Raw genomic sequence first — 20,424 nt, forward strand, 5'->3', positions numbered from 1 at the left:
GGGCACTCCCTGACTCAAAACTGAGTGACGAGCCAGCGCCGTTTCCTCCAGCCAGCCCCGTTCGACATGTGTGTCATACACCCAGACTCATGATTCATCTCCTGAACTGTTCAAAACCTCCAGCTGCCCCAGAGCTGCTCTCCATCGCTCACGGTGGGGCTGGTCCAAGCAGCCCCCCCCCGGTTCGGGGCTTGGAGAAGAAGATGGGAAAACTCTACGTGGCTCTCGGGATCCTCATGCTCTGCGTCGCTGGTGGCTGGGGTAGGTTTACAGCCCGTAGCATTGTCGCTTGCTTAAAGCCAGGTCATTTAGCGATTATGTTGCCTGTTATTTCCCAAAATCCCAGGATTTTCTGCATTCCCAGGGTCTGCAATTTCCTGGGAAAGTCGCTCAGAGGGGAAGCTGGCAGGCTGAAACCTCGGCGCCGTTCCCAAATCCAAAGCACCGCTCAAGCTGGTTGAGCTTCAGCTGGGCCAGGGCCAGGAGGGTTTCTCAAAGGTGTTACAGGGTCAAGGCATGGTTTGGTGCATTATTCTCGTACTGGGTGCGGCAAGTTTATATTCTCTACCTACGCTGTGTTTGGCTCCGGATACTGGTTTGTAGTGGAAGGACTGGGGTGTGACTTGGGCTCCATCCTTCATAAACAGAAAATACACTGGGGGAGTTTGCAGTGCAGGTAGTCGCTGTAGCCATGTCATTTTAAGGGCATGGGGTGCATTTATGTCAGCATTGCTGTCCTGCGTTATTTTTTCTCATGCTATTTTGGTGCTTTTCTTTAAAAACTCTGATTTCTGGAATCAGGTGATTTCAGGACAAGTATAGTTTGTATTTTTAAAAAGATTTCCAGTGTCTGAAGCATGGAGAAGAAGCCTAGAAAAGCATTACCTCCTCCCCAGGTGTGTTTCCAGGGCTCAAAGCAAATCTTGCAACTGAAAAATGGTGCTGTGTTTTCAGCTCCTGATTTATAAATCAGGCCAATTGTTTTTGAGACCCCACTCAGGAGGTTTGGGGCAACATTGTTCTGTCTAAAGAATTCCAGACTTTGTTGAATTCCCAGGAACAGCCTGGGGCTCTGATCTGCTGCCGGAGGGAGCTGTCATCAGTACAGGACATAGGATAACCTCTGGAAGAGTTTGGGTTTATAGAGCTGCAGTTTGCAGCCATGCAGGTGATTTCTCTGGTCCTGTGTGTCGGTGCCTGTAATCAGCTGAGCTCAGTTTGGAGCATCCCCTCTCCGGGAAGATGCTGGCAGACAGGGAGAGGTTCAGAGAAAAGACACAGTCCCAGGATGGCATGGGCAGGAGATCAGCCAGAAAAGTCCAAATCCTTATCGCTGAGTCAAGCAGAAAGGCCAGAGAGGATGTAAGTATGATTTGTATCTTTATTGAGTTTTCTAAAATATCTTTAAGTGTGCACATTCTTCCTCAAATTGGCAGAGGGGGAGAAAACAAAGTGTGTGACTGGCCCATGCAGTACATGGAGGAGGTTACTTGGAGTGCAGATTGGGGGCTGAGTAATTTTCTCCAGCCAGGGAAGAGTGATGCTCAGCCACAGACGTCTGGGGTATTTCAAGTGCATCATTTCACCTCGTTTTGGGCTGCAGCACTGCCCAGCCCCAGGCGGGTGGTTCCCATGCTGCTCAGTTTCTCCTGTTTCCCTGTATTTCATGTGCTAGGATTTCTTTCTTTTGTAAAGCCTGAGTCTTTAGGCTCAGTTTGTTATATGAGACCAGCTGATTTTGTAGTAAAAAAATGCAGCTTTTGTACCTAAGTTTATTAGTTTTTATGGCTGGAAAAACAAGCCACAAAAATGAAAAAAAAAAAAAAAAAAAAGAACCTAAACCCCACAGAATTTATTAGGCTGTGCTGGGACCTTGTTAACCTGCTGCCTGGTTAACCTTAACAGCCAGCCAGCATCCTGAGCCTGGGAAGCAGTGCTGGGCACTCACAGGGCCACAACCTGAAGGGGCTCAAGCTGCAGCATCCTCCACTCTCCTCCACCTGCGCTTCTGCTCCTACATCACCCTAAGGTCCCCCCTTCCCACCTCCTTCCCGCAAAGCCCTCCCAACACCACACCCTGCATCCAGCCATGCAAGCAGTGCTGGAAATGCCAAAATAGAGACATTTCCCCGCAGTGAGGGGGGGGGTGAAGCTGCCTGCTTGCAGCAGGACTAGCCTCATGTTTGGATGGTGATAACTGCCCTGGGTTAATCACCACTGGCGCCTGGGGGATTTCTGCCCCTTCCCAGGGGGAAGGGATGGCCCTGTTCCATCCAACCCTGGGTTAAGTGCAGCCAAAAACCGCTCTGTACAGTGCTGGAGGTTGGGGAAGAGTCCTCCATCCCCAGGCACATGTCTCGGTCATGGAGCGATGGAGACCATGAGGACCATGGGGCTGCTGAGGCTGGGGTAGACACCCCCAGGCTGGGGCTTTAGGCAGCCCGAGGGGGCAGGTACTGACCTGCAGGGACTCTGCCAGGCAAAGCCACCACTGCCAGCAATGGCAAGGTGGCACGATGTGATGGCAGCAGACCCCAGGGCAGCCTCAGGCATGGCAGCATCCCTCCCGCAGGGACCCTCCGTGCTGCAGCCCCATCTAACCCCATGTGCCCAGGCAGGACAGCCCAGCTTGTGGCTCTCGTTCCAAAATCAATCAGAAAACTGGGTTTACATCACTAGCATGGAGGGAGGACACCACATCAAGGACCCCTGGGCTGTGGGGTGGCGGCAGGAGGGGAGGAAAGGAAACCGTCGGGGTCCTGAGGCTGTGCACAGGCAGGAGATGATTTGTACCAAATGCTGGGGAGCAGATGAGCTTTCCAGGCCAAAGGGACAGTCCTGGGGCTCGTTAGCCCCAGAGCTCAGGTTTCGTGGCGTGAGGAGGCGAAGCAGAGGCAGTCAGGGACTCGGCCGGCAAACACAAGCTTGGAAATCCTCCACATTGTGTTTCAATGCAGCTGCATCTCGCTGCGACCAGGGTTAACACTGCACAGGGGAAACTGAGGCAGGGAGCGGTTGAGGGACTTGGCTCAAGTCACAGGGGAAACCTGTTTGTGATAGGATTTGGACCAGTGCGTCTCACATCCTGGATGCTGTTGTGAGCCCTGGGTCCTGTCCCCCGGCTGGGAGCAAGGCTGGAGCACCCACGGGTGGCAGGGGCCCTTGTCAGCTCTGCACTTACCCAGCAAGCTGGGTGCTGGGGCAGAGCCAGGTGACTCAACCATCCTACGGCAAGCTAAAACCCACCCCTGAGGGAACAAACCCCACGCTGGCATTAAATAGGAGTCAGGGCCAGGAGCGTTGCCAGTGGTACTGGGTTCTACAACCCTGCCCCAGCCAGGGCTGCAGCCTCTGTGGCTGTGAGTCAGCAGTGGGACATGGCCGCTACAGGGAGGGACATGAGAGCAAAAAGCAATGAAACTCCTGGCATGGGGCAGGCAGCTACCTGGCACCTCTCCCCCCATCCCTGACCGAGGGACCACGGTGCTGGTCCAGATATCAAAGCATCAGGGCTCCCCAGGGACCTGCAGTTTCGGAAGCTGTTCCCATGTTCAGGCTCTTGGCCCCAGGGTTGGCAGCTCTGAGAGATTAATCCTGAGCACCTCGAGCTGCCAGGGCCGTCCCCATCTCCGAGGGCTGCCAGGGTAATGCCTCCCTTGCTGTCCCTGGAGGGCTGAGCTGCTGCCAGCCATGCTGGAACTGGCTCCCAGCTGCACGGCACAGCGCAAATCCAAGGCACGTGCCCCGGCGCTGGGCTGCAGCCACCGGCGCTTGGCAAAGCAGGAGGGATTTCACACGGACGCGGCAGGAGCAGGCGTGAGAAGCGGGAGCCGGCGCTGTTAGTGCCGCTGCTGCTTTCTGAAAGCCCTTTGCCTTCCCCCCCCGCCAAGCCCTGGCTACCCAGACCTGTCCAATGAAGGATGCAATATTGCTGTTCACACATTGCTAAGTGTCCTTGGTGCAGAAAGCACTGAAGATCAAGCTGTCGCTCTTTTGAGCAATGCTAAATTTAAAATTTTTCCTACTCTCGCATGCTGCAGCTGGGTATTTTGGTGTATGGAGAGAGCTCTGGGAGTTGATGCCACAACAAAGCTGGTGCTGAGCCAGGCCATTGAGGCTTAGCCTTTAGTTTAGTACCCCTGCGTGGGACAAGCGGGGAGTGCGGGTGGCAGAGGTCCGATGGGGCACACCGTCCCCAGTGCCCTGGGGCACGTCCCCAAGCAAGCTGCTGGCCTTCGGGACAGCCACAGCGTGTGCAGCGCAGCCCATGACACACGCATACATGCACACACGCATGCACGCACGCATGCCCACACATTCACGCTCCCAGGCAGCGTGCCAGCGGGCACAAGGGCACGGTGCCGTTGACGTGGTTCTGTCCAAAGACTTGATGACATCGTTTTGCTGTTTCCTCTTTCTGCTTTGTGTTGCATTTCCTGCGGCTGCGGAGAAAGCAGCTTTTTCTGCCTGCAGCTGAATGGGAGAGCCCTAGGCGGGGACGAGGGGACACAGGGTAAAGAGGAGACCCCGGCGCCCGCTGCTCCATGTCAACATTCCCCAGGCTCGCCAGGCTGCAGCGTTCCCCCAACCAAGCTGGCACATGGCTGCGGTCTGCTTTGCCCGGGGAATCCTAAAACTCTGCCGAGACACTTGTGCCCCAGGAGGGAGGAAGAGCCAAGGGTGATGCCACCGCAGCCGTGCCCCCAGCCGCTCGCCACATCGGCTGTTGGCAGTGGAAACCGCAGAGCTGCACGGTCCTGCCTCTGCCGTAGGAGATCCTCCTGCCCCGGCAGGCATTGGCACTGCCCTGGGGCCTCCACGGGTTTTTTGGGGCCCTTTTAATACCCCCCACAGACCCGCTGGCCTCTGACCTTCAAGACTGGTGCTAGCATGCGTCTCCCAAAGTCCCCACTGCCACTTCCACCGACAGAGCCCAACCTTTGCCCAGGGCATCGGCGCAAACCGCCGCCAGCACGTTTCTGGATTCCTGCCCTTTCCCTCCCCTCCTCTCCCTGGGTTTGAACTCGAGCCAAGACCAGCCGCTGAGTTTAGCATCTGCACAAGAAGGCATTGACCACCCTGGCTCCGCAGCAGTGGGAAGAGGCGGCAGTTCCCCTGCTGCTGGCAGGGCTGTGGGTACCACGCTGCACCCCTGAGAATTCACCCCTTCCCCCTCCCTGATGCCCCAAAATGTCTGCAAGGAGGCACAAAGGGAGATGTCCTCTCCCCCACCAGTGGCAGGAGCTTCACTCCAATGCATGTGTGATGTTGCAGGAACGGGGGGGACCATTTAGGAGCTGGCAGGTGGGAAATGATGCTCAGTCCTGAGCAGAATGAAGCACAGCTGGTACTGGGCCTGGGAGGTGGTTATAAAAGGGGCAGGGAGGCAGCACCTGGGTTTTGGAGCTGGGAGAGGTGTTGTAGAAGAGCCCTGGTGGAATGGGGGCTGCGTCTGCTTCTGAAGCTGTTGGCTGAGCACCGAGACTTCAGCACACGTGTAGGCTTCGGGTTCTGCGGGTTGTAACTGCTCTCTGTTTTGCTGTTTCAGGGGGTAACATCTGCACCACCCGCGGGGTGAACTCCTGCAAGCAGTGCCTGGCCGTGAGCCCCCTCTGTGCCTGGTGCTCCGCAGAGGTAAGAGTTGGGGGGAGGCTGAGCAGGGCCGAAGCACATCCCTGAGCAGGACAGGGGACGTGTAGGAAGAGACGAGCCTTTGGGCTGTGGGACGGGTGCTGGTCCTTGTGTTGCAGCCACAAGCTTGGTCTCCATCTGTTCCCACCGTGTCTAAACATATTCCTCAGCGGCATCTGGCTCTTGACCACAGCTCGAGATGCACATCGTGGGGCTTGGGCTGTCTGTTCCTGCCTTGCTCTGAAAATCTACCCCTTATCTGCGTGTGTTGGTGGGAGCTACATGGAGCTGAATGGGAAATGCTGATGTTTCCGCTGGGAATTCACTTTGTCTCTCAAAAAAAATACATTTGAAAACCTAGTTTATTTTTGGTTTGATTCTTGAAAACCCATTGTGAAGCTCTGTGTAAAGGAGTTTAATGGCTGGAAAGGGAAGGGGGCCTGGTGGGAGGAAGAAAAAATACTAATTGGAAGTTAGGGTTTGGGTTTAAAAGCCTTTTTTTAATTGGAAAGAGGCGGGGGAAGGAAAACAAGGTGCCTGGGTTTGGTTACTGAGTTGAAGAGGATGTGATTGCTGAGCTGTGGCTCTAAAATCACCCTGTTTGGATAGGTGAGAGCCTGGAAGATCTGCCACGTTCTCCTTCAAAAATGCTGCCCTGGGGGTTGGTCTGGTGGGGAGGCAAGAGGAATGTCCCAACAGATGGGCGAGCAGCCCCAGGGCAGAGACAAGGGGACATGAGGCTGGGATGGGGAGAGTTGATGAAATCTCCTTCGGGGCTTCGCAGCCGGGAGCAGTTCCACCTCTGGCAAGGCTTTTCTTGCTTTCTGCTTCTCCATCCATGAAACCCTCCTTTCTCTGGCTGTGGGCGTGCCCGTGTTGCCCACCAGGAATGGGGAAAAAGTGATCCAAGCTGGAAAACACTGTTGGATTGTGCCTGCATGGCCAAATGCTTTGGAGTTAGTGTGTATCTGGAGGGGATGCCTCTGCTTGCTGTGCAAGGTACCACCCGGATCTCGGTGTTTGGTGTGAATAAAGATGCTTATGCCTCATCTTATCTCCTGCAAGGAGTGGCTGAAATTTGCAGCATGATAAGGGGCCTCGATGACTGGCTGGGCTGGGCTTGCTCCTTCCCAGCCACTGGTCCTGGGCCGGGCTGGTGTCTTGACACTGAAGTGGGGGCTGTGATGGTTTTTTTTTTTCCTCCACATCAGCAAAGGTTTCCAAAAAAGGAAATATTTCCAGTGCTGCTCAGAGCTGTGCTCATGGACAGACGTGACGAGCAGCAAGGGAGCCGTCCCGCTGCCAGCAACCGGCCCCCTGAGAGCCAGGCTGTGCAAGCTCTGCTCAGCAACTCTTGCCTCCAACATCTGGACCACATTGTCTTAATTTAGCAAATGAGGGTTTTTTCTGTGGGTTTGTTTAATTTCCCTGGAGTGGGGGAGGTCGCTGATACTGCCCCCCCCCGCTTTTTTTTAAAGGGACAGTGCCCTTATTTGTGCTCCTTCTGCTCCCACTGCAGCCCTTCCCCACACATGCTGCCTTCCTGAGGAGCCAGGGGTTATCAGTTATTCTGTTCCATCCTGGCTTTGGACAGAAGAAGGATTGCCCTGTGGTTTCTTGTGATCACTGAGTGCTGATGCAGAGAATTGAGTTTTATTTATTCTTCAGAAACCTTGACCGCTCTTACCAACAAGTAGATATGCCCATCCACTCACTTTTCCCTTTGGAGAAATTCAGCCAAGCCTTAACACTGAGACGAGATGTGGCTCTAAAATTACTTTGGAGGTTATCATGACAGATCTTCTGGGGTTTCACCCACTCTGGTTCCCTTGGAGGAAAGGTGGAGGCAAGGCTGGGTCAGGGTTTGAAGCTGCTGGAAGGTTTTAGCTTAATCTGCAGAGGCATCTGTGCTTTGGGTCCTCCCAGGAGCTCTCCTGCAGAGAAGCTGATGCTGTATGTGGTTGCCTGCGAGATGAAAACGGAGATGCCCTGGGGATGCATGACTTCCCGCAGCCTCCCTGCCCAGCAGCGAGGGGAGTTTGGGGATGGAGCTGCCTCTGCCAGCACCCTGCCCAACCCTGCCCTCGCTTACAGGGTTTGGAGGCAGCAATCAAGGGATAAAATCATCAGGTTTCCCATCCTGGAGGGAACTTGAGCAGATGCTAAGCTGAAACAACCTTCCCTGCAGTGGGACAGAGGTGCCCGAAGGAGAGGTGGAGCTGGGGAGCATCTCAGCTAAGGGCTGTGGGATGGCTTGTGACAGAGGGGTGGGAACACGTACCCCCCCATAGCATCTCTGTAACGGGGAGCTGATGCTGTCAGGGCTGTGCTGACAGCAAAGCGGGGTTTGCAGGGTCTGTGTGTCAGTGGATGAAGTCCCTGAGCTGTGAGTTTGTCACCAGCAAGCCTGGGCTGCCTCTGGGTCACTCCTATGTGGGGCTGTGTCCAAGTTGCTAAATCTGCAAGTCTACGGAGACTGGGGAAGAAAAAATAGACTGGAGGCTGCGAGGGCCTTGTAGCCAAATGTCCCATCAATGGCAGAAACTTTTTCCTTTGCCTTTTGCAGTAGTTTTGTTGCTTGGGAGGTTCTTGTGCATCCTGAATCAATCATGATGTTTGGGGCTCCAGAGAAAGGGGAAGGATGCAGCCCTGGGGTTAAATAGCTTCTCCATGGGAATCTCACATTAAGAATGATGCTGCTAATCCCATAAGGTGGTACATGGCCTTTGAGGTCCTGGGAGCTCCCCAAGATCTCCAGGTATCACCCAGGAGCCCAGCACCACAGTTAAAAACCTGTCTGCCCAGCCTGATTTTCACCCACATCTCTTTCCAGTGATTTCCCTGCCTGGGACAGGAATGTATGTGATTGATGGCATCTGGAGTACACTAGGCACCTCTTCCCGCAGAAGGGAGCCCCGTGGGGCAAGCCTGTGGGGTGGGTGGATGCAAGGGAGTTAATTTAAAGGGATGACTTGTCCTCTTCACCAACAGCATGCTGTCCAGGCGGCAAGGGTGGGAGTGGGAGGCCACAGGGGAGGAACACGCCTGCTGATGTATTTTCTGGCAATCGCTTGGTCGCTGTTTCCAGAAGGCTGTAGGCCAGCCAGGCCCTCCTGACACTGTTTGCATTTTTCTACTTGTTTGCTTAAAACACACAAATTCATTCCTGGGTTCAGCCAGCCTGAACCTCAGGGAGTTGATATCCTGGATGGGGAACTTCTCCAGTGCTGGGAGGCTGCAGCGTTGGGATCCAGCTTCCCAGGAGCAGGGAGGGAGCTGAACCAGCCACACCGGGACTTATGCCACTTTGCTGCAGGAAAAGGCTGTGCAGGTCATCTGCTGCAGGACTCTGAATGTAGAAAGATTTGAGCTGTGAGAGGGAGATGGAGAAATCCCCAGGAGGGGAGGGTAGCTGCTGCCTGGCTGGGAACTTGCGGCAGCAGATCCTGGCAGCATTGGGCTGGGAGAGAAATTCTTCCCATATTTGTCTTCATGAGAAACTGGAGCAATGGGAGCCCTTCTGAATGTGCTGTGATAAGGGTGAGGAGCTGGGAGCTTTCTAGGAAAGGAGGGACAGGGCTGGCGCCCCACCGTGACTCCACACTTTGTGCTTCCTGCCCCTGACGAGCACTTGACGGCTTTTCCCGCAGCCCCATTGCCTTTTTGCTCTTTCACTCCTTTTTTGGTTCTCCTTTCCCCCGGCCGGCTCCAACTGGCAGGAAGCTGGAGAGCTGGAGATAAGCCTGAACTGTTCTCGGGCAGGAACCGAGCACCATTTCATGCGATGGGCTCACCCACAGCAGGCCTGTTCCTTGCTTGCGGTGAGATTTCTAAGGGTATGTGCTGAGAAAATGGGGGGGAAAGGTGGCTTGTCTTTTGCCAAAGTTTAGAAAATAATAAAGAAAAAGTCCCAGACTCTGCTCCTCACCCCCAGCCTGCCTTGTTCACATTCCACATCACCATCTTCTAGCCACCCCATGTAGACAGGCTTTTCTTTTAGCTTTGCCAAAAACCAAACCTGAGGCTCCAGCTGCTAGGAGTCAGGAGAGGGGTTGGCGGGGATGTGTTATCCATCGTTCCTTCTTGGCAGGGGTTGCTGAGCTGCCCTGTGGAGCACAGCAGACAAAGACCTCTGCTGAGCCTCAGCAGGATTTGCTGATCCTGGATCCCATCTCTTTGCCACCTCCTTCGAGCAGAGACCATGAGTTCCAAAAAGCCTCTTATCCCAGTCTTGCATTAGGTGTGATAAAGTGGGGACTCTCCAGAGAAAAGGGGGCCCTCTCCTCCTCCTCCCAGCATAACCCCAGGGGGAGCTGGCTCCTGACCGTGTCCCTCCCCTGCAGGTCTTGCCGCAATCGTCCCCTCGCTGTGACCTGCTTGCCAACCTCCTGCAAAACGGCTGCGGGCAGGACTACATCGAGTTCCCCATCAGCAGCGTCACCATCCTGCAGGACCGACCCCTCAGCAGCAAGGGCTCGGGGAGCTCCACCACCACCCAGATGAGCCCCCAGAAAATACAGCTGAATCTGCGGCCGGGTAAGAGCCCCCAGACTGCTGCGGGAAGGGGAGATGCAGTGGGAATAACCCAAAGGGCTCAAGGGATGAGTGAGCCATCACTCTGCCTCACTAGCCAAGGCTGCCTCGTGTCCATCGGGAGCAAGGCCAGGCTGGGGGCTGAACCAAACTCTTTGGGAACATCCCTGATGGGCAGCTAGGCTGTCTGCAAACTGATTTCTGCTGTTCAGTCTCTTGGCTCAATCCTGCAGTATCCCAAGGGGCAGGACGGAGTGCAACTTCAACAACACACGGGCTTATTTCATAAAGCCATTTAGACCTTGGCCACTGCTGCTGCACTCTGATTGCTTTGGTGGAAGTCAGCTCCTGTCTAATGAGCCTTAGAGCAGCTGGCAGGGTTGGACTGCCAACAGGTCCCTGTAATTTCCCAGGCTTGTTTCAGCCAGGCAGGCTGAAATCAACTGTTACGGTCGTTTACCAGCATCGAGGAGTTTCAAGCAATGACAGGCAGGCAGCAAAACTAATGGGTGTCACTCGCCCAAGGTCACAAAACCAGTCTGGGGAACCATGGAGCAAGTGGTGCCATCACTGTGCTCTGTCCCACGTGTAGCCCACCCCTGGCCATGCACTCACAGATGACTTTTCCAGTCTCAGCAGGAGCAATTTTGGTTCCTTGTGCTCATGAAAGCCCTGGGGCCAGATATCAGTGGCTTATAGCACGTGGCATGCTGCGTACATCCTTGGGCCTGGCCAAGAGCAGTCCTGACCCATCTGAATGGCAGTCCGAAGTGTCCCCACACAATGGGGACATGTAACTGCTAAATGACCCTTGCTCTATTTAGGTCTAAAGATATTTGGCAGTCGGCAGGTAGGTGTGCTGCTCTGGAGAGGAACAGAGGCACTGTGCAGTGCCGTAAATCCCTGTTCCTTGGAAGCAATAGAAGAAAATCCCACCTTGATATCATCTCTGTCCAACCAAGAAGGCTTGGCACGAGTCATCTGCCTTGACTCATGAATCGAGAATAAATGCTGAAGGATATAAGTAGGACAGGTCACAGCCCATGTCCCACAGAAACAGATGATCTCTGAGCACAAAGTTGGGACCCCGACTATGTGGTGGTGCTCCAGCAATGCACCTGGAGGGAGGATGGAGCTCTTTGGACTCTCATAGATTTTGAAACTTTCTCCATCCTGAAAGTTAGAATGTGACATGCAGGTTTAGAAGGAAATATGAAAACAATAACAATTTAAGCTCAATTAAAGCTTTTATCCTCAATATTTGAGGTGTTCTGACAAGGCTGCAGCTGTGCCCTGGCTTACTATTTCAAAGAAGCCATTTCAAAGAAGAGCAAGAAAGAACCTTTGTCTCTTTTAAAAGGCAGAAAGAAAAGGTCAACCCAAAGTGTTTTCAGCTTTTTTTTTTTTTTTTTGAAGTGCAAAAGTCATCGAAACTGGCCTGTTCCCTAGAAAGTTCTGTCCAAGGAGGTTTTTGTTTCAATGGAAAATGTTTCAGCAAAAATTTCCCAGAAAGGGCTGGGAGGAGCCAAGCGGGGAGAGGGGAGGAACAGGGATGGGGGAGGCTCCAGGAGATGCTTGGAGTCCTTGGGAGGTCAGAGAAGTCCGAAGCAGTCATGCAGCCCCTGTAAGACCTGCTGCCCACATGCTGGGTGTTTCACTCGGTCTATCCAGCATGTGTCGGTCACACTGTTCATGCAGGACAGCTTGGCGATCAGCTCTGAGCAGGAGGATCTGCTCATGTCCTGGTAGTGAGAGGTTTGGAGAACAGGAGCCATAAGCTGTATTTGCCATCTCCAAGGGGTGCACAGCATATCTCCTGTGCAAGCACCCTGCCCTAAGGGTTTTGCTCCTTTGTGTCTGTTTAGTTGCAATGTTCTCCTCCCAGCAGCTTTAAACCATTTCCTTGGGCTTCTGTTGATGCTGTAGGTTGACTTTCTCCCTAGCCCTGTGGTGAGCTCCCTTTGCTCCTCCCAGGAGAGGATCTCTCACTCCATTGCCCTGTCACATTACAGATGATTCCCAGATCTTTAGTGTCCAAGTGCGTCAGGTGGAAGACTACCCAGTGGACATCTACTACCTGATGGACCTGTCCAACTCCATGAAGGACGATCTGAGGAACATCCAGAACCTGGGCACAAAGTTGGCCAGTGAGATGCGCAAGCTCACCAGCAACCTACGCATCGGCTTTGGGGCCTTTGTGGACAAGCCCATTTCCCCCTACATGTATATCTCTCCTCCAGAAGCTGTCACAAACCCTTGCTATGAGTAAGTCCCAGGCTGAGGGAGTCCTGTAAGGGCCAGAAGTTAATGGGATATCACTGGAACATGGCTGGAAATCCATACCAATGGATTTCAGCAGGGAGCTGGGTGCTTGATTTTGGGCAGGGTTTAAACCTTGCTGCACTGCGTGTTCTGCTGGCACAGGGAGGAGCAACAGGTCTAAACTGAAAGTATCATTGTGACTGAAAAGCTCTTAAGGGAACAAATGACTTTACACCATTTTTTCAGGAGGGATGTTGAGGCTCAAAGAAAGTGGCTCCTAAAAATCCCAGCAGGACAGAGACTGGGAGCTGACCTGAGCCCAGCACCTCTAGAACATGTGATTGATTTTTAAAAGATCCTTCACCAGCCTCTGACTGTGTCCTCAGGCTCTTGGGGTGGCTGGGTCCCTCCAGTGCATCCTGGACAGGACCATGGGACGTGGGATGGCTGTAGGGTGGGGATGGGAGCTGGAAGAGCCCTGTGAGCCTTATGCCCTGACTTCTCTCCTCCTGCAGGATTGGGGAAACCTGCTTGCCCATGTTTGGGTACAAACACGTCCTGTCACTCACGGATGAGGTGACCCGCTTCAACGAGGAGGTGCAGAAGCAGAGCGTCTCACGGAACCGCGACGCACCCGAGGGAGGCTTCGATGCCATCATCCAGGCCACCGTGTGCGATGTAAGGGGCAACAAGGTCTGGCTGGGGCTGCAAGAGGGTCATCAAGCTGAACCTGGTGGGTTGGCAGAGATCACCCAGTCCCACAAGGACAGGACTGTAAGCCCCGTGGAGCTGCTGCAGGGCTCAGATCTTGAGAGGGTGAACATTCATCTAGGACATTTCTAGACCAATAGCCAAGGCAAGGGAAGAGCAGGACTCTTATGTGGTCCTGGGAGGAGAGAGGAGCAGAGCAGGTGCTTGGGAACTGATGCTGATCCCATGTCAGCCCTGCAGTAACCAGCCCAGAAGGGACATCTGCGCCTGCACCTTGATTTTGCTGGTAATGGAAAGGGTTACATCCTTTTAGTCATTAGCCATTGATTAATGCTCTAGCAAATTAAAACCTGTCTTTCACCTGTACAAGCAGCCCATGCCCACCTGCCGGGCTCCACAGCCCACACTCCCCTCACAGCACTTCCCTGGGAGTGTGATTGCCCTTGGTTCCCTCTGCAGTGGCAGGTTGGTCCCTATGGCCAAGCTATGACCCAGGGTGGCAGCAAAGGCGGTAGCAGGGTGCTGGCACATGGGGCTGCCCTCGGCACATGCTGCCGCACGACTGGGAGCTGTCTTTCGCTGCAGAAGGAAATCGGCTGGAGGAACGATGCTTCCCACCTACTCGTCTTTACCACGGATGCCAAGACCCACATCGCGCTGGATGGCAGGCTGGCCGGCATCGTGCAGCCCAACGACGCCCAGTGCCACATTGACAAGAATAATTTCTACTCTGCCTCCACCACATTGGTAAACCCTGACCCATGCACGGGGATGGGGAGCCCAGAGCTCCTGTTGAGGGTCCCCATGGGATGGGAAAGGTGGTCCAGCCCTGGTTGGAGAGCGTGATGGGGACCAGAGTGGTTGGGGGTACATGTTCTTAGAGTATAGCCTCTCCTCTTCCCCAGGACTATCCCTCTCTGGGCCTGATGACTGAGAAACTCTCACAGAAGAACATCAACTTGATCTTTGCTGTGACGGATACGGTTGTTGGCCTCTACCAGGTAACAGCTGCTGTGAAAAGCCACCTTTGTGGGGGGCTGGTGGATCCCAAGGAGTACCCTTTGCGGCTGGCCATGGGTGGCCGGACATAGCTTGGTGGTCTCCTGTCCTATCAAAGCTCCTTGGGAAGTTCCCATGTGCCAGGACAGGGTTTGGCCCAGCCGTGGCACGTTCATGAGTCAGGAGCAGAATGTGCATATGATATTTCTCCAGAACTACAGTGAGCTGATCCCAGGCACAACCGTGGGCACCTTGTCCAGAGACTCCAGCAATGTCCTGCAGCTCATAGTGGACTCCTACGGGGTGAGTGTGCAGTGTGATGGCCCTACAACAGCTCACTCCCAAAATAGCCACTGCTTGATGCTGCAAGCAGCCCGCACAGATTTGGCAGCTCCCCAACCATCCTCCCTGGGCCAGCTGTGAGCATCTGCCTCCACCCACACGTGCGAAGACCCTGGGGAGGGGAGATCACTGTGTTCGCCGCCTGCCCCTTCCCATCCTCGAAGTCATTTCCCTGTGGAAATGACGTAGCCGAGCCCTGAGAAAGACTCGGGGTAGTTTGGCTCCTTTCCCGTGCACGTGGCAGCATCGCTGCGGCATAGTGGCTGCTTGGGAGGACCCTCCCCGGCACTGAGTCCTGCCCAGGCTGTGCTATCTTCTCCATCGTTCCTCTATCCTCCCCCAGAAAATCCGCTCCAAGGTGGAGCTGGAGGTGCGTGACCTCCCCGAAGAGCTGTCCCTGGCCTTCAATGCCACCTGCCTCAACAACGAGGTCATCCCTGGGCTCAAGTCTTGCATGGGGCTCAAGATCGGGGACACGGTGAGGATCCTGTTCGTGGGCTTCTTTTTTTCTCCCCCTCTATGTAGCAGCGCTGCCAGTTTGTCTGATGTTCTCCACCAGCACTGTTTGCCTGGGTGACACAGACCCTGTGATCTTTGCAGTGGAGAGAGGGGTCCAGCTGGGTGGGTGCAAGGAGGAAAATGCTTATTTGAGTCTGCTGGATGCAAAGTCCGTGGTCCTCTAGCTGAGCCCAGGCTGCTGGCCACAGTGCATGGGATTTAGCCTGGCTACTGTGGCAGGGAGATGCCCTGACCCAAACCGTGCTGGGACAGCTTTGAAAAGCCCAAAGAGACTTGGTGGGTCCCATTTCTGGGTTCCTTAAGCTTGGGCATGGACTGGAGTGGGTACCCCAATACTATGCTGGTGGTACTGACACCCAGACGCACCCCTCTGCCCTCCAGGTGAGCTTCAGCATCGAGGCCAAGGTACGGGGGTGCCCGCGAGAGCGGGAGAAATCCTTCACCATCAAACCCGTGGGCTTCAAGGACAGCTTGACGGTGGTGGTGAACTTCAACTGCAGCTGCTCCTGCGAGAGCCAAGCCGAGGCCAACAGCTCGTCCTGCAGCCGAGGCAACGGCACGCTGGAGTGCGGCGTGTGCCGCTGCAACCCCGGACGCCTGGGCTCGCACTGCGAGTGCTCGGAGGAGGAGTACAACCCCTCGCAGCAGGATAACTGCAGCCCCCGGCCAGGCCAGCCCCTCTGCAGCCAGCGCGGCGAGTGCATCTGCGGGCAGTGCGTGTGCCACAGCAGCGACTTCGGGAAGGTGACGGGCAAGTACTGCGAGTGCGACGACTTCTCCTGCGTCCGCTTCAAGGGCCAGATGTGCTCCGGTGAGTGCTGGGCTTGGACGGGAGGCAGCTCAGGGCGTTTATGCTGTCTGAGCTCATGGACAAGGGAGATACCAGCTATTTTGGGGCTTGTCCCATGCGTTGCCCCCACCTCTGGCTTGCTTAGCCGTGGATCTCTTTGGACTAGGTCTGAAGCGATGCTGGGGGAATGATTCCCTTTTTGGCAGCTGGCATCACCTTCTGTGCCCAAGAGCTGAGGCAGGATGATGGGCTAGGGGGTTAAAAGCAGACTTCGGTCCTGGCTTAGACTCAGGAGTCCCATCAGGGGGGCTGGTGGGCACCCAGGGAAGCAGCTCGGAGGTGTGCAGGGCAGGGACCAGCCGGACCCTGCTTGAATTGCAGCCCCTGACACATCAGAGGTATTGCTCTGCAGGAGGAAACCCCAGGGTGGAGGGAGAGGGGTGGGGAGAGAGAATTTTTATCCCCCACCCAGTTCTTGAAGACTCCCTGTTGACAAAAGAGGTGGGGAAGCAAATCCTCCCCCCTTGCTGGTCTTATGGCATCAGCCCTCCTGAATATTCATCTCTTCCATGTGCTACCGGACTCCCCCACTCCAGCCCCAGCAGCTGCTGCTCTCAGTACTGGGGAGAGAGGGTCAGATCCTTGGGTATTCCTCCCATGCCAGGGACTGGGGAAGGAGCCCCTCTCCACAAAACATCCGTCCCAGAAGTGGTTTCACATGTCCTGATGTGCCAGGGCCTCTTCCCCATCAGGAGCCCCCATCTATGGTTTATCCCACCTGTGTCTCCAGTAAGCACTGGAGGTCTGAGTGAACCCCAGAGCTCTGCCCCATCTCCTGTCTTTTCAGGGGATGTGAGAGGGGTGGCAGTGTCCGGGACTGGGGCATGAAGCTGTGGCACATCCCCTCCAGGCGCAAAAGTGATTCAAGGGGGGAATGAGAGAGGGGGTAGTCACCCTCTTTCCCATGCCCAGCCTCCCTCCGTGAGCCCAGGTGAGGCAGCTGCTAACACAGCACCAAAAAAGCCACCCCTTTCCTGCTGCAAGCTCAAAAATCCCCAGGAAAACATCAGTGGCTAAAGCTGATCCCACTGTGCTGGAGCCCAGGCTGGATGAGATGAAACCTGCTGGCCAGATGACACTCAGCTCCTGCTCCACAATGTCCCCAAAATGAGTTTTTTCAGACCCTGCCTGCCCCCCAGCCCAACTTTATGGCTCACAGCTGCCTCTGAGCTGCTTGGATTGATCCTTTATCTTAACAGCCTGCTGATAAAGGAGGTGGAAGTGCTGGGATTTTCCCCCACCCTGAACAGTAGGTACCCTTGGTGCCATCGGGGAGCCGGGTGCCTGTCCCTGCTCCTGCTGCCTGTTTGCACAATGACAGGTGAAGGGTGATGATGAAGCATTCCCCCCAGCCTGGGCCAGCTGTTAATTAACCTGAACTGTGTGACCCTGTTGGCATCAACCCCGTCCCAGTCCCATTGAGCCACTGGAAAAGCCCCAGCCTGCCTGTCTGTTTCCATGCCTTGTCACCCAGCGTGGCACTATTTTCCTGTGACTAAGCCCTAGTTCCTCATTAACAGGAACTAATGTGTAACAGGGTTACACATTTATTTCTCATGCTGGTGCCCCTGAGGCCATGCCTGGCCGATCCCCTGCTGGCATCAGCGTTCCCGACGTGCCCCAGTGCGCTCGGGGCTTGGGACAGGTCGGCGTGTGCCGGCTCCGTGGCATTTCTACCACTCACCGGGTCTTGGTTTTGAGCTGAAATCAAACCACAATCCAAATAGCTCCAGGCTTTGGCAGGATTTGAGCATGTCTGTCTGTCTGTCTGATTAAACCAGTCTCGGCAAGCATGCAGACCTTGTCGGGCTTTTCCCAGCAGTCGGCTTCCCCTGCCTGGTCTGGGGCTGGGAAATGAGTGGGATTTGGGGGGTTTGACCACATGTCCTGACTCAAGCTGAAATCAAAAGCCAAAGCCAAAGCTTGACTAGCTCAGAGACTGATCTGATTGAGCATCTCCAGCTGCTGCTGCCAACCTGCCACAGCTGGGGCAGCTCAGCCTGAAATTTGGCAGTTTTTTCTTGTTTGAGTGGAATCAGAGGAGTGTTGGGGACGTGGCAAAGGTTGAGGTTTGATGTGAGCTACTGTGTGTCCCACCCCAAGGACGGTGGAAAGGGGTTGTCCTGGATGGCTTGTCTGCCTTGCTATGCCCATGGAGGTAGAGCTGCCGCTCTGGGTACATGGGCATCCCATATGGGTGATTGCTAATGGGATCTATGGGGACACTTGAGGGTCCTAATGCCCTCTGGGTTGTCCCCAGGCCACGGGCAGTGCAACTGCGGGGACTGTCTGTGTGACTCGGACTGGACCGGTGACTACTGCAACTGCACCACCCGCACCGACACGTGCATGTCCAGCAACGGGCTGGTGTGCAGCGGCCACGGCTCCTGCATCTGCGGCAAGTGCGACTGCACCCAGCCCGGCTCCTACGGTGACACCTGCGAGAAGTGTCCCACGTGCCCGGACGCCTGCACCATCAAAAAGTGAGAAAGGGTAGAGAGCTGGGGCAGGTTGTACCCCATCGGGGAGCCAGCAGAGAGCTGGGATGGGTCATACCCCATCAGGGAGCTGGCAGCAGTGGTGGCAGGAGCTCTCACCAGCTGCAGCCCAGTTGGGTTGGGATTGCAGCGATTTCCACAACTTGAGACTGAAAAGTGTGACAGTTTTCCCAGGGAGAGCATGGAGGAGCTCATGGTACCTCCCTTCTCTTCCTCAGGGAGTGCGTGGAGTGCAAGAAGTTTGAGCGGGGAGCGCAGCAGTCCTGTAGCCGCAGATGCCGCGACGAAATCGAGACAGTGCAGGAACTGGGTAAGAGCAGAGACCCAAACCCCTGCCCTAAAGTGTGGAAATCTGGGGGGCTGTGTACGCCGTCCGCTTTCCCTCTGTGTGTGCATCCCCCCAGCACGGGGGCCTCTGAGCCTCTCGCTCTGGCAGGCGACAGGGGTAAGGACGCTGTGAACTGCACCTACAAGGACGAGAACGACTGCGTGGTGCGGTTCCAGTACTACGAGGACTCCAGCGGCAAGTCCATCCTCTACGTTATCGAGGAGCCTGGTAAGACCTGGCTGCTGTGGTCAGGCTGGGGGGGATGCAGAGCATGCCGTGCTGGGTTTCTGTGCTAAAAGGGGGGATTCTGAGTGCCCTTTGTACATCCCACACCGGCCAGGCTCACAGGGCACCACGGTCAGGGGCTGAGTGCTGTTAAAGAGCTGCTTTGTTCCTTGCTCCGTGTTACTGGCGCTGTGATTTCCTGCCTCTGTCTCACGTTTCCCCACCGCGTTGCTTGGTTGTTCCACTCCCCCATTGAAGCCAAGGATGCGGGCTCAACTTTCCCACCACCCTGATCCTGTTTCTGACTCCACGGGTGTGATTTTTCTCAAGAAGCAGATAAAGCTGGCTCCTGTTAGCCAGGCGGGAGCTATGCCCCAGGGCAGGGATATGGCAGCCTCCCATGACGCAGAGCAGCCCTGGGGTCTCCAGCAACCTCGAGGTCTGATTTCCAGCTGAGTCAGGGGCTGCGCGCCCACGAAGGCAGCTGCCAGCTCTCACTACAAGTGTCTGCCATCGACAGGGCTGCAGGCCACCCTCCCCAGCCCTCACGCCTCGAGGGGAAAGGCAGGCAAGGGTTGGGGTGGCTGCACAGCCCCGGGCAGCGTGCAGGGGGAGCAGGGTGGCTGCTGGTGTTCACACTGGATCTCACCACCCCAGTTTGCCAGTGTGGTGTTGATGCCCAGCCAGAGAGCAGGGGCGGTGCGGGGTATCAGCGGGGCTGGTGGTTTGGGGACAAGCTTCCACCAGCCCAAGGACTTGGTCTCTGGCATCATCCCTCATCACGGATGGGACCTGTGATGCCCCTGACCTGGACTGTTCCAGGTTTGGGGGCAGACCTCCACCATATAGACAGGAGCTCAAGAATCTCGCCACGAGCACCCTATGGATGGGATCCTTCTTTATAGAGCCTGCTGTGCTCAAGGGTGGAGGCTCCTGCTCCCTGACAGGGAAGGATGAAGCCCTCCTGAGACCAGAGGAGCTCCATGTACCCATGGCCAGGCAGCCCTAGGGGTGCTGAGCCCCCCCAACCCTGTCCTCCTCTTTCTGCCAGACTGCCCGAAGGGACCGGACGTCCTGGTGGTCCTGCTCTCAGTGACGGGCGCCATCCTGCTCATCGGCCTCGCTGCCCTGCTCATCTGGAAGCTCCTCATCACCATCCATGACCGCCGGGAGTTTGCCCGCTTCGAGGAGGAGAAGGCCAGGGCCAAGTGGGACACGGTGAGGGCCAGCAGGTTGGGTGTGCCGGGAAGAAGTCCTTGAATCCCACAGCTGCTGGGTTGAGTGGATGCAGATCCCAGTGCTCCCAGCACTAGAGCCCAGTTGCTCTCTGTGGTCCCAGGGCATGGTCCTTAGGGACCAGCTTGCCCTATCCCTCTCTGAAGCATGGCACAGTGTCACAGGCAGGACTCGGGGTGACACTGCCAGCCTGGACACCCCTTGCCTGAGCCCGCTGCAGTGCCAGGGGCTGTGCATAGGTGATAGCAGATGTCCCGGGTGATTTTCCCACCTCCTGCATATCCCAAGCA

The 20,424-nt window shown here is 55.6% G+C and overlaps 1 protein-coding gene across 1 annotated transcript in view; it reads left to right on the top strand.

The window, feature by feature from the left end:
* Positions 1-20,424, top strand: part of ITGB3 (integrin subunit beta 3) — a 22,319-nt gene continuing 1,895 nt past the window's right edge. The window contains exons 1-14 of the mRNA XM_049800659.1: positions 1-261; positions 5,549-5,634; positions 9,975-10,167; positions 12,177-12,429; positions 12,942-13,104; positions 13,723-13,884; positions 14,043-14,138; positions 14,350-14,439; positions 14,822-14,956; positions 15,379-15,808; positions 18,108-18,330; positions 18,564-18,655; positions 18,782-18,901; positions 19,950-20,116. Of these exons, the coding sequence (XP_049656616.1) occupies positions 90-261; positions 5,549-5,634; positions 9,975-10,167; positions 12,177-12,429; positions 12,942-13,104; positions 13,723-13,884; positions 14,043-14,138; positions 14,350-14,439; positions 14,822-14,956; positions 15,379-15,808; positions 18,108-18,330; positions 18,564-18,655; positions 18,782-18,901; positions 19,950-20,116 (2,382 nt within the window). The 5' untranslated portion in view covers positions 1-89. The remainder of the gene's footprint in view (positions 262-5,548; positions 5,635-9,974; positions 10,168-12,176; positions 12,430-12,941; positions 13,105-13,722; positions 13,885-14,042; positions 14,139-14,349; positions 14,440-14,821; positions 14,957-15,378; positions 15,809-18,107; positions 18,331-18,563; positions 18,656-18,781; positions 18,902-19,949; positions 20,117-20,424) is intronic.

The sequence above is a fragment of the Accipiter gentilis genome, chromosome 5 (assembly GCF_929443795.1).
Source record: "Accipiter gentilis chromosome 5, bAccGen1.1, whole genome shotgun sequence".
Classification (NCBI taxonomy): Eukaryota; Metazoa; Chordata; class Aves; order Accipitriformes; family Accipitridae; genus Astur; species Astur gentilis.